The sequence below is a fragment of the Catharus ustulatus genome, chromosome 38, assembly GCF_009819885.2.
Source record: "Catharus ustulatus isolate bCatUst1 chromosome 38, bCatUst1.pri.v2, whole genome shotgun sequence".
NCBI lineage: Eukaryota > Metazoa > Chordata > Aves > Passeriformes > Turdidae > Catharus > Catharus ustulatus.
Window position 1 is genome coordinate 299885 of NC_046258.1, and position 13525 is coordinate 313409.

Genomic DNA, 13525 nt, shown 5'->3' on the forward strand with positions numbered 1-13525 from the left:
GGGTGTGGCCATCTTGGGGGCAGCCATTTTTGGTGTGTCCATTTTGGATGTGGCCATATTGGGGGTGGCCATCTTGGGGAAGCCATCTTGGGGCGGCCATCTTGGGGGCCGGCCATTTTGGGGTGGCCATATTGGGGAAGCCATCTTGGGGTAGCCATATTCGGGGGGAAACCTTATTGGGTGTGGCCATCTTGGGGAGGTAGCCATTTTTGGTGTGGACATTTTGGGTGTGGTCATTTTGAGGTGGCCATTTTTAGGGCAGCCATCTCGGGTGTGGCCATTTTGGATGTGGCCATCTTGGGGGTGTGGCCATCTTGGGGTGGCCATATTGAGGGGGAAGCCATATTTGGTGTGGCCATCTTGAGGGCAACCATCTTGGGGGTGGCCATTTTTTGAGTGTCCATTCTGAGTGTGGTCATTTTGGGTGTGGTCATTTTGGGTGTGGCCATCTTGGGGGGGAGATGGCCATCTTGGGGCAGACATTTTTGGGGCAGCCATCTTGGGTGTGGCCTTTTGGGGTGTGGTCATCTTGGGGTGGCAGCCATCTTGGGATGGTCACCTTGGGTGTGGCCATTTTGTGGGTGGAAGCCATTTTGGGGCAGCCATCTTGGGGGTGGCCATTTTGGGTCGGCCATTTTGTGGGTGGCAGCCATTTTGGAATGTGACCATCTTGGGTGTGGTGGCCATTGTTGGGTCAGCCATTTTGGGAATGGCAGCCATTTTTGGAGCAGCCATCTTGGGTTAGGCAGCCATTTTGGGGTCAGCCATTTTGAGGGGGTGGCAGCCATTTTGAATTGCGGCCATCTTAGGTGTGGCAACCAATTTTTGGGTCGTCCATTTTGGGAATGACAGCCATTTTAAGGGGGTCATTTTGGTGCTGGCAGCCATCTTGGGGTGGCAGCCATTTTGTGGCGGGTGTGGCCTTGTTCAGGGTGACACGCCCTCAAACTCACCTGGACACACCCCAGACCCACCTGGCCACGCCCCAAATTCACCTGACCACACCCAAAATTCACCTGGTCATGCCCCAGACTCCCCTGGCCACGCCCCCCAATGACCACACCCCCAAACTCACCTAGCCACGCCCCAAACGCACCTGGCCACGCCCCTCAATGACCACACCCCTCAACTCACCTGGCCACTCCCCCCACTCCTGGCCACGCCCCCACACTCACCGGACCACGCCCCTCAATGACCACGCCCCAAATGCACCTGACCACGCCCCCAAACTCCCCGGCCGCGCCCCTCAATGACCACGCCCTCAAATGCACCTGACCACGCCCCCAAACTCCCCTGGCCACGCCCCTCAATGACCACGCCCCCCACCCTTTCCCGCCATTTTTGCCCGCTCAGGCCACGCCCCCTTTCCCCATTATGGTGCTGCGGGCCAAGCCCCGCCCCTTTTCTCCCAGCAACGGGGGCGTGGTTATGCAAATGAAGGGGGCGGGGCCGCACCGTTCTCCCCCCCATCGATTCTTATTTTATTTTTTTTCTAAAATTTTTTTTATTTTTAAATTTTTGGGAATTTTTTTTTTTTTTTAACGATTTCCCGGGGTGGGGGAGGGGCGGGGGCTCCTCCCCTCCCCCCTCCCCAAAATTTTAATTTTGGTTTTTAAATTTTTTTTTTTTTTTTTCCCGCGGGCCGGGAGCTTGGGGGGAGGGGGAGGGGCCAAGTCCGAGCCCCGCCCCCAGAATGGGAGGGGTGGGGGAGGGGAGGGGATGAATAATTAATGATTAATTAATTGAAATTAATAAAGGAAAGAAACTGACTGGTGTGGACTGGTTTATACTGGGAGGGGCTTTAAATATTTTCTTCGTTGACTCATTTGCATAAATTTGCATATATACCATGGTGGGCGTGGTCACAGCGGTGTCCAACCCTTTCATTTGCATCTCATTTGCATAAATTACCTTTTTTTCACAAAAAATTTCTTTTCGCCCCCCACTTTCACAATTTTTACAATTTTCACATTCTCCCCAATCTTAAAACTTTTCCCATTTTCCCCATAATTTTTATTATTTTTTGCAGTTTCACAATTTTTTCCCCATTTTCCCCATGTTTATAAATTCTCCCAATTTTTACCATTTTTACTGTTTTTACCACTTTTCCCATTTTTCCCATTTTCCCCATTTTTCACCATTCTACCATCTTTACAAATTTCACCATTTTCACAATTTTCATTATTTTTACAATTTTTATTCCTTTTTCCACAACTTTCACTTTTTTCCTCCATTCTCCCATTTCCCCCCCCTTTTCCCATTTCCCAATTTTTATTTTTTTTACTGTTTTTCCCATTTTTCCCATTTCCCCATTTCTACAAATTTCCCCATTTTCCCCATTTTTATAAATTTCACCATTTTTCCAATTTTTTATTATTTTTACATTTTAAATTTTCTTCTACAATTTTTACTCTTTTTTTCCCTTTCACAATTTTCCCATTTTCCCCATTTTTCTCATTTTTCCCACTTTTCTAAATTTTATCATTTTCATCATTTTTCCCATTTCTACAAATTTTCCCATCTTTATAAATTTTTTAAAAATTCCACCATTTCCACACATATAATTTTTTCACTTTTTTATTACTTTTACAAATTTTTTTTACAACTTTTATTTTTTCCCCCATTTCCCCATTTTCCCCATTTTCCCACTTTCCCCATTTTAAAATTTTTATTTTTTTTCCCATTTTCCCCATTTTTCCCATTTTTATTAATTTCCCCACTTTTCTCATTTTTATAAATTTTCCCCATTTTCCCCATTTTTATAAATTTCACCATTTCCACAATTTTTATCATTTCTCCAATTTTAAATTTTTTTTACATTTTTTAATTATTTTTTTACAACTTTTATTCTTTTCCCCCATTTTCCCCCCATTTCCCCATTTTCCCAATTTTTACAATTTTTAAAATTTTTATTTTTTTTCCCATTTTTCCCATTTTCACCATTTTTCACCATTCCACAATTTTTTACAAATGTCACAATTTTATTCAATTTTTATTATTTCTACATTCTAAGGGTTTTTTTTCAATATTTATTCTTTTTCTCCCTTTCACAATTTTTCCCATTTTCCCAATTTTTCCCATTTTTATCATTTTTATATTTTTCCCCAATTTTCCCCACTTTCCCCATTTTTATTTTTTCTCCCATTTTTACAATTTTTATTATTCTTAAAACTTTTATTTTTCTTACAATATTTATTCTCTTTCCCCTTTCCACAATTTTTTCCCATTTCCCCCATTTTTCCCATTTTTATATTTTTTCCCATTTTCCCCATTTTTATAAATTTTCCCATTTCCTCCCATTTTTCTCACTTTCCCCATTTTCATAAATTTCACGATTTTTCCAATTTTTCATTATTTTGACCATTTTTATTATCTTTACAAATTTTTTTTTACAACTTTTGTTTTCCCCCATTTTCTTATTTCCACCGTTTTTATAATTTTCTCCATTTTCCCCATTTTTATAAATTTTATAATTTTCACAATTTTCTCCATTTTCCCCATTTTCTCCATTTTCCCCATTTTCATAAACTTCTCAATTTTTCCTATTTTCCCCATTTTCTAAATTTTTATTGTTTTCCCAATTTTTTATTTTTCCCATTTTTTATTATTTTTCCTATTTTTCTTTATTTTCCCCCTTTTTCCCATTTTTCCCCTTTTTACAATTTTTCCCATTTTTAAAATTTTTCCCATTTTCCCCATTTTTATAAAATTCACCATTTTCACAATTTTTGTCATTTTTACAATTTTTATTTTTTTTTATTTATTTTAATTTTTTTTTACAACTTTCATTTTTTCCCCCCATTCCCCCATCTCCCCAATTTTCCCAATTTTTAAATTTTTTACAATTTTTAAAATTTTTATTTTTTCCCCATTCCCCCAAATTTTCCAATTTTTTCACTCCCCGTACCTCTCCTGCAGCGCGGCGACGTCGTCGGCCGACTCCTCCCTCCACCCCTGTGGCCCCACGTGAAAAACTCGCACCCTCCCCCCCGAGTACGCGTCGCGCCGCGCCGCCTGGTAGATCGCGCGCCGCGCCAGCGCGCACGCCGCCTCCGCCGTGGCCGCCGCGCCCGCCAGCCCCCGGTCCAGCACCCCGTAGGCGTAGGAGGAGCCCGAGCCCACGGCGAACGCCCGGCCGGCCACGCGCTGGCCCTCGCTGTCCACGTAGTACAGGGCTGCAGGGGGGGGGGGAGAGACAAAGGGGCTAGTGAATTTAGAGGGGTGGCTACCGAGTTTGGGGGGTGGCTAGTGGGTTTGGGGTGAGTTTGGGGGACAAGGGATGGGTTTCAGGCGTTTAGGAGTGGATTTGGAGGTGTGGCTAGTGAATTTTGGGATGTGGCTACCAAACTTGGGAGTGTGGCTACCAAATTTTTTTGCATGGTGAGCAACCTTAGCCCCTCATAATCAACTCTAGACATGTCAGGAGTGACTCTGACCCCATTAAAACCCATTTTAAAGCTGTGGCTACCAAACTTGGTGATGCGGCTACCAAATTTTTTTGCTAGTCTCGCATGCTAAGCCTCTCAGAAGTTCACCTAGACATGTCAGGAATCAATCTGACCATGTTATAAGTGATTTTGAAGCTGTGGCTACCAAATTTCATGATGTGGCTACCAAATTTTTTAACGTGGCTACCAAATTTTTTTGTTTGTTTCGCATGCTAAGCCCCTCAGAACCAACTCCAGACATGTCAGGACCCAATCTGACCACATTAAAACCCATTTTAAGGCCGTGGCTACCAAATTCGGTGATGTGGCTACCAAATTTTTTTGCTTGTCTCGCACGCTAAGCCCTTCAGAACCAACTCTAGACATGTCAGGCGTGAATCCCACCCTGATAAAACCCATTTTAGGGCCGTGGCTACCAAACTTGGCAAAGTGGCTACCAAATTTTTTTGCATGGCGAGTAACCTTAGCCCCTCAGATTTGACTGTAGGCACATCAGGAATGAATCTGACCACTATAAAACCCATTTTAAGGCCGTGGCTACCAAATTCGATAATGTGGCTACCAAATTTTTTTGTTTGGCTAGTAACTTTAGAGGGTCAGAGGCCATTTTTACTGCATGGCAAATGACTTTGGACACGTTAAAACCCATTTTAGGGCCATGGCTACCAAATTTCCCGATGTGACTACCAAATTTCCTGATGTGGCTACCAAATTTTTTTGCATGGCGAGTAAGCTTAGCCCCTCAGAAGTCACTCTGGGCACCTCAGGACCCAATCCCACTACATTAAAAGTGATTTTAAGGCTGTGGCTACCAAATTTCCTGATGTGGCCACCAAATTTTTTAATGTGGCTACCCAATTTTTTTGCATGCCAAACAAGTTAAGCCCCTCAGAATCAACTCTAGACATGTCAGGAGTGATTCTGACCACACTAACACCCATTTTAGGGCCGTGGCTACCAAATTTGGTGATGTGGCTACCAAATTTTTTTGCTTGTCTCGCACGCCAGGCCCCTCATAATCAACTCTAGACATGTCAGGAGTGACTCTGACCACGTTAACACCCATTTTAGGGCCGTGGCTACCAAATTTCCTGATGTGGCTACCAAATTTCCTGATGTGGCTACCGAATTTTTTTGCTTTTCTCGCACGCTAAGCCCCTCAGAACCGGCGCTAGTCATGTCAGGAGTCAATCTGACCACATTATAAGTGATTTTGAGGCCGTGGCTACCAAATTTCCTGATGTGGCTACCAAATTTCCTGATGTGGCTACCAAGTTTTTTTGCTTTTCTCGCATGCTAAGCCCCTCAGAAGTTCATCTAGACATGTCAGGAGTGATTCTGACCACTATAAACCCCATTTTAAGGCCGTGGCTACCAAACTTGATGATGTGGCTACCAAATTTTTTTGCTTGTCTAGCACGCTTAGCCCCTCAGAAACTCATCTAGACATCTCAGAAGTGAATCTGACCACATTAAAAGTGATTTTGAGGCCGTGGCTACCAAATTTCCTGGTGTGGCTACCAAATTTTTTTGCTTTTCTCGCATGCTAAGCCACTCAGAACCGGCTCTAGGCACATCAGGACCAAATCTGACCACATTAAAACCCATTTTAAGGCCGTGGCTACCAAACTTGGTGATGTGGCTACCAAATTTTTTTGCATGGTGAGCAAGCTAAGGCCTTCAGAACCAACTCCAGACATGTCAGAACTGATTCTAACCGTGTTAAAACCCATTTTGAAGCCGTGGCTACCAAATTTGGTGATGTGGCTACCAAATTTTTTTGCTTGTCTAGCAAGCTTAGCCCCTCAGAAACTCATCTAGACATCTCAGAAGTGAATCTGACCACATTAAAAGTGATTTTGAGGCCGTGGCTACCAAATTTCCTGATGTGGCTACCAAATTTTTTTGTGTGGCAAGCAAGCTAAGCCCCTCAGAACCAATTCTAGACATGTCAGGAGTGACTCTGACCACGTTATAAATGATTTTAAGGCCGTGACTACCAAATATGCCAATGTGGCTACCAAATTTTTTTGCTTTTCTCGCATGCTTAACCCCTCAGAATTGATCCTAAGCATGTCAGGACCAAATCCCACCCTGATAAAACCCATTTTAGGGCTGTGGCTACCAAATGTGGCGATGTGGCTACCAAATTTTTTTGCTTCTCTAGCAAGCTTAACCCCTCATAAATGACTCTGGGCACCTCAGGACCCAATCCCACCACATTAAAAGTGATTTTAAGGCTGTGGCTACCAAACTTGGCAATGTGGCTACCAAATTTTTTTGCATGGCAAGCAATTCAATGCCTTCAGAATCGTGTCTAGGCATGTCAGGAGTGACTCTAGCCACGTTATGAGTGATTTTAAGGCTGTGGCTACCAAATTTCCTGATGTGGCTACCAAATCTGCTGATGTGGCTACCAAATTTTTTTGCTTGTTTCGCATGCTAAGCCCCTCATAATCAACTCTAGACATGTCACGAGTCAATCTGACCACATTAACTCCCATTTTAGGGCCGTGGCTACCAAACTTGGCAATGTGGCTACCAAGTTTTTTTGCTTTTCTCGCACGCTAAGCCCCTCAGAACCAACTCTAGACACGTCACGAGTCAATCTGACCCCATCAAAACCCATTTTAAGGCCGTGGCTACCAAACTTGGTGATGTGGCTACCAAATTTTTTCACGTGGCTAGCTAGCTTAGGCTCTCAGAAGTGATCCTGGGTATGTCAGGACTGATTCTGACCACATTAAAACCCATTTTGAGACCGTGGCTACCAAATTTGGCAATGTGGCTACCAAATTTTTTTGCTTTTCTCACACGCTAGGTCCCTCAGAACCAACTCCAGGCACATCAGGACCAAATCAGGCCCCATTAAAAGTGATTTTAGGGCCGTGGCTACCAAATTTCATGATGTGGCTACCAAATTTTTTTGCTTTTCTTGCACGCTAAGCCCCTCATAATCAACTCTAGACACGTCACGAGTCAATCTGACCACATTAAAACCCATTTTAAGGCCGTGGCTACCAAACGTGGCAATGTGGCTACCAAATTTTTTTGCTTGTCTCGCACGCTAAGCCCCTCAGAAGTTCATCTAGGCATGTCAGGAGCGACTCTGACCCTGATAAAACCCATTTTGAGGCCGTGGCTACCAAATTTCCTGGTGTGGCTACCAAATTTTTTAATGTGGCTACCAAATTTTTTTGCTTTTCTCGCATGCTAAGCCCCTCATAATCAACTCTAGACATGTCAGGACTCATTCTGACCATGTTAACACCCATTTTAAGGCCGTGGCTACCAAACTTGGTGATGTGGCTACCGAATTTTTTTGCTTGTCTAGCAAGCTTAGCCCCTCAGAAGTGATCCTGGGTATATCAGAAGTGAATCTGACCACGTTAAAACCCATTTTGAGGCCGTGGCTACCAAATTTCCCAATGTGGCTACCAAACTTTTTTGCTTTTCTCGCACACTAAGCCCTTCAGAACCGACTCCAAGCACATCAGGACCAAATCAGGCCACATTAAAACCCATTTTAAGGCCGTGGCTACCAAATATGCCAATGTGGCTACCAAATTTTTTTGCTTGTCTCGCATGCTTAACCCCTCAGAAGTCACTCTGGGCACCTCAGGACCAAATCCCACCACATTAAAAGTGATTTTGAAGCCGTGGCTACCAAACTTGGTGATGTGGCTACCAAATTTCCTGATGTGGCTACCAAATTTTCTTGCTTGTCTAGCATGCTAAGCCCCTCAGAATTCAATCTAGTCATGTCAGGAGTGACTCTGACCATATTATAAGCAATTTTAAGGCCGTGGCTACCAAACTTGCCGATGTGGCTACCAAATTTTTTTGCATACCTAGCAACCTAAGCCCCTCAGAACCAACCCTAGACATGTCACGAGTCAATCTGACCACATTAACACCCATTTTAGGGCCGTGGCTACCAAATTTCCCAATGTGGCTACCAAAGTTTTTAATGTGGCTACCAAATTTTTTTGCTTGTCTCGCATGCTAAGCCCCTCAGAACCGACTCTAGGCACATCAGGACCAAATCCCACCCCATCAAAACCCATTTTAAGGCCGTGACTACCAAATTTGATGATGTGGCTACTAAATTTCCTGATGTGGCTACCAAATTTTTTTGCTTGTCTCACATGTTAAGCCCCTCAGAACCAATTCTAGACACGTCAGGAGTGACTCTGACCCTGATAAAACCCATTTTAAGGCCGTGGCTACCAAACTTGGCAATGTGGCTACCAAATTTTTTTGCATGGCAAGCAATTCAATGCCTTCAGAATCGTGTCTAGGCATATCAGGAGTGACTCTAGCCACGTTATGAGCGATTTTAAGGCCGTGGCTACCAAATTTCCTGATGTGGCTACCAAATTTTTTAATGTGGCTACCAAATTTTTTTGCATGGCAAGCAACCTTAGCCCCTCAGAACCAACTCTAGACATGTCAGGACCAAATCCCACCACGTTAAAACCCATTTTGAGACCGTGGCTACCAAATGTGGCAATGTGGCTACCAAATTTTTTTGCATGGCAAGCAACCTACGCCCCTCATAATCAACTCTAGACATGTCAGGAGTGAATCCCACCCCATCAAAACCCATTTTAGGGCCGTGGCTACCAAATATGCCAATGTGGCTACCAAATTTTTTTGCATGGTGAGCAATCTGAGGCCTTCAGAATCAACTCCAGACATGTCAGGACCAAATCCCACCCCATCAAAACCCATTTTAAGGCTGTGGCTACCAAATTTCCAATGTGGCTACCAAATTTTTTTGCATGGTGAGCAATCTGAGGCCTTCAGAATCAACTCTAGACATGTCAGGACTGATTCTGACCATGTTAACACCCATTTTAAGACTGTGGCTACCAAATTTCATGAAGTGGCTACCAAATTTTTTTGCTTGCCAAGCAACCTTAGCCCCTCAGAATTGATCCCAGGTATGTCAGGAGTGACTCTGACCACGTTAACACCCATTTTAGGGCCGTGGCTACCAAATTCCCCCCGTGGCCACCATTTCCCCCGTCCTTACCGGGCCCGCGCTTGTCCCAGCCGCACACCATGGTGCCCAGGCTGAGCCCCATGCCCTTGTACTGGTACACCAGGTTGGCCAGCAGCTTGGAGGCGGCGGCCACCGACACCGGCTCCTTGTTGCGCAGCTCCTGCACGCGGCACTGCCGCGCCACCAGGCGCTGCCAGAAGGAGCAGTCGGCGGCGCCGCCCGCCATGGTGCCCAGGATGCGCGCGTTGATCGGGAGAACCTTGAGGACGGATTGGGAGGCGATGTAGGAGCCGGCCGTGGCGCGGGAGTCGACGGCGACGGTCACGCCCGCGGGGGACTGGGAAAATAATTTTAATTTTTTTGGAATTAATTTAAATTTTTTAGAATTTTTTAGGATTTTTTACAAGTGAAATTTTGGGGTTTTTCCGGATTTTTTACAGATTTTTTGGTGTTTTTTCGGTAAAAATTTTGATTTTTTGGATTATTTTTTTCTCTAAAATTCACATTTTTAACCTGAAATTTTCTCCATTTTTTCTCCAAAATTCTCATTTTTTTACACAGAATTTTCCCTATTTTTTCCCTAAAATCCCCATTTAAAAATCAAAATTTACCCCAATTTTTCCCTAAAATTCCCATTTTAAAATTTTTTTTTAAATTTTTTCCCCTAGAATTCCCGTTTTCTTCTCAATTTTTTCTCAATTTTTTCCCCTAAAATCTTAATTTTTTCCCTTCTTTCACCCATAAAAATCCATTTTTAACCCCAAAATATTCATTTTTTACCCAAAAATTTCCCCATTTTTTCTCAATTTTTTCCACTAAAATCCTCACTTTTTTCTCAATTTTTTCCCCCCAAAATCCCCAGTTTTTTTCTCAATTTTTTCTCAATTTTTCCCTAGAATTCCCCTTTTTTTCATCGAAATTTCACCCTAAAATCCCCAAAATTAAATTTTTAGAGTTAAGTTGGATTTTTAAAAAAAGTTTTTAGCATTTTTTAAATTAAAATTTTAATTTTTTTCCTCAATTTTTTTTTTGTTAGAAAAATTGTTTTTTCCTTTTTTGCCATTTTGTACATTTAAATTTTTTTTCTTCCTCAAGCGTTTCTGGTTTTTTAGCCAAAAAAGGTGTTTTTAAATTTTTTACCATTTTCAAACATTAAAATCTATTTTTGTTCAATTTTTCCTGTTTTTTGGCGTTTTCTGTGTTAAAATTTTCTTCTCTTGAGTGAGTTTTTTCCACTAAAATTCCATTTTTCTTCTCAAATTTTTCTTTTTTTCTCTCCCAAAATCCCCATTTTTTCCCCCATTTTGCCCCTAAAATTCCTTTTTCTCAAATTTTTCTCAATTTTATCCTCTAAAATTCCCATTTTCTTATCAAATTTTTCTCATTTTTTCTTTAAAATCTACATTTTTCCCCATTTTCCCCCTAAAATCCCCATTTTCTTCTCAATTTTTTTCCTAAAATTCTGATTTTTTTCTCAAATTTTTCTCCATTTTTTTTTTAACATTCTCTTTTTTCCCCTCAAATTTTTCTCATCTTTTCCCCAAAATTCCTCCTCTTTTTTGCAAATTTTCCTCATTTTTTCCTCCAAAATCCCCATTTTTTCCTCAATTTTTTACCCTAAAATTCCCATTTTTTACCTCAATTTTTCCCTGTTTTTTGTTATTTTTTTCATTAAAGTTCTCATTCTTGGGTAATTTTTTTCTACTAAAATTCACATTTTTACCTAAAATTTTCTACCATTTTTTCTCCAAAATCCTCATTTTTTTTCTCAAAGTTTTCTCCATTATTTCCCTAAAATCCCCATTTTTTTCTCAAATTTATCTCAATTTTTTTCCTAAAATTCCCATTTTTTACCCCAAATCTTCCCCATTTGTTTCCCTAAAATCCCATTTTTCTCTCAATTTTTTTCTCAATTTTTTCCCCCATAATCCAAATTTTTCCCCAAATTTTTCCTGGTTTTTGTTGTTTTTTTGATTAAAATTCTGATTTTTTTTGGATTATTTTTTTTCTGCAAAATTTCAATTTTTTAATCAAAATTTTTTCATAAAATCCCCATTTTTTTCTCAAATTTTTCTCAATTTTTTTTCCTAAAATCCCCATTTCAAAATCAAATTTTATGCCAATTTTTCCCCTAAAAGTCGTATTTTTAAATAAAAATTTCTCTATTTTTCCCCCCAAAAATTCCCATTTTTTTCTCAAAAATTTTTCCATTTTTTCCCCTAAAATTCCCATTTTTTACCTAAAATTTTCCCCATTTTTTTTCCTAAAATTCCTTTTTTTTATCAAACTTTCCTCATTTTTATCCCTAAAATCCTCATTTTTTTCTCAATTTTTCCCCCTAAAATCTCCATTTTTTTACCCCAATTTTCACCCCTAAAATCCCCAATTTTTTCTCCATTTTCCCCAATTTTTTCTCAATTTTTTGGGTCAAAAATGGGAATTTTTGGGTCAAAAATGCGAATTTTGGGCCAAAACGAGAAATTTTTGGGCCCAAAATGAAAACTTCGAGATCCCAAATTCAATTTTTGAGTCTAAAATCCAAATTTTGAGTTCCCAAAATGAGATTTTGGGTCCGAAAAGGAATTTTAAGTTCCCAAATTGAGAATTTTTAGGTCCAAAATTGAATTTTTTAGGCCCAGAAATGAATTTTGAGTCGCTTCAATCCGATTTTTTAATCCCAAATTCAATTTTACCGCGCACCAAACGCGATTTTCGACCTCAATTAAAACTCCCGAGTGTTTTTTACCCTCATAGGAAATTTTAAAATAAATTTTAAATTAAATTTTCCCCTCACCTTAAAGGCCAAGGTGGTTGTACCGTGAAGCATCTGAAAGCCGGGCCCCTCCGGTGCGGCCTCAACTCCCCAAGGCGGCGCCGCCAAAACCCGCGGAGGACCCGGAGGATCCCTCACGATTTCTGGAATCGCCTCGGAATCTTCTGGAAAAATTTTATTAAATTTAATTAAAGATTTATTAAATTCCGGCAGCTCCGAGCGGAGGACGCTGGCCAGCGCCATCTTGGATCGGGGGCGGGTGAGGGGAAGGCGGCGCCCGCAAAATGGCGGCCGCGCGGCCGCCATCTTTGTTAAGGGCGTGACCGACAAAAAAAGCGCGAAATGGCGGCTGCGCATGCGCGGTGTGATGTAAACAAGATGTGAAGACGCCACCGCCATCTTGATTGAGGGTAAAGAGAAGGGCGCAAAATGGTGGCGGCGCATGCGCAGAACGGAAAAAAGCGAAGGTGCCGCCGCCATCTTGGTTTAGGGCAAAGAGAAGGGAACAAAATGGCGGCGGCGCATGCGCAAAGCAGGAGTATAAAAGGGCGCGAAGGCGGGGCCGCCATTTTGTTTGAGGGCATGGATCAGCGGCGCGCGGTTAAATCGGAATTAAAGCTTTAAAATGAGGCGAAAAAATCGGATTTCGGCTAAATTTAACAGCGGGAATTAAAGTAATTTGATTTATGAATCGGCAGGAAGGGGTCTGTGGTGAAAATAAAATAATTCGGCGGTTTTGTGGGGAAAAATAAAAGGGGTGTTGGTGGGGTTGGGGGGGGAAATTTGAGGAAAGGCCTGAGGGGATTTGAGGTAAAAATTAATTTATAAAGGGGATTTGAGGCAGAAAAGTGACATTGGGAGGATTTTGTGAGGGGATTTGAGGTAAAAATTAATTTTTAAAGGGGGTTTGAGGCAGAAAAGTGACTTTGGGAGGATTTTGTGAGGGGATTAGGGTTAAAAATTTCTTTTTTGGGGATTTGTGAGGAGAAACTTGCAGGGTTTGGGGATTCGTGGAAGGCCTGAGGTAAAAAAAATTAAATTTGAAATAAACTCTGAGGGGATTTGAGGTAAAATTTGTGGTTTTGAGGCGATTTGTGTCAGAAATCTCAAATTTTGGGGCAAAATCCGAGGATTTTAAACCCAAAAAATTAAAAATTTTTTAACGAGGACCATTTGAGGAGCTCCTAAATAAATTAAAATTCTCCCAAATTCTTCGGCTGAGGGTGAAAAAAGGTAAAAAAAATAATTTTTTTTCAGTTTTTAATGGTTTAAATGGGACAGAGGTCGCTCCCAGTC

General features: G+C 41.6%; 1 protein-coding gene across 1 annotated transcript; it reads right to left on the reverse strand.

The window, feature by feature from the left end:
- Nucleotides 1–3877: 3877 nt before the first annotated feature.
- Nucleotides 3878–12649, reverse strand: PSMB5 (proteasome 20S subunit beta 5). The gene is made up of 3 exons (XM_033084339.1): nt 12251–12649; nt 9487–9793; nt 3878–4175 (listed from the first exon to the last, which is right to left on the reverse strand). Exons 1-3 carry the CDS (start codon nt 12626–12628, stop codon nt 3895–3897), a joined length of 966 nt encoding a protein of 321 aa, XP_032940230.1. The 5' UTR covers nt 12629–12649; the 3' UTR covers nt 3878–3894.
- Nucleotides 12650–13525: the final 876 nt, after the last annotated feature.

Excerpts from the sequence above, each read along its gene's own strand:
- PSMB5 (XM_033084339.1), bottom strand. The coding sequence starts at position 12,628 with ATGGCGGTGGCGTCTTCACATCTTGTTTACATCACACCGCGCATGCGC. Across the intron at positions 9,794-12,250 it reads CAACCACCTTGGCCTTTAAG|TCCCCCGCGGGCGTGACCGT; the intron begins GTGAGGGGAAAA and ends TTATTTTCCCAG. Across the intron at positions 4,176-9,486 it reads CTGGGACAAGCGCGGGCCCG|CCCTGTACTACGTGGACAGC; the intron begins GTAAGGACGGGG and ends CCCCCCCTGCAG.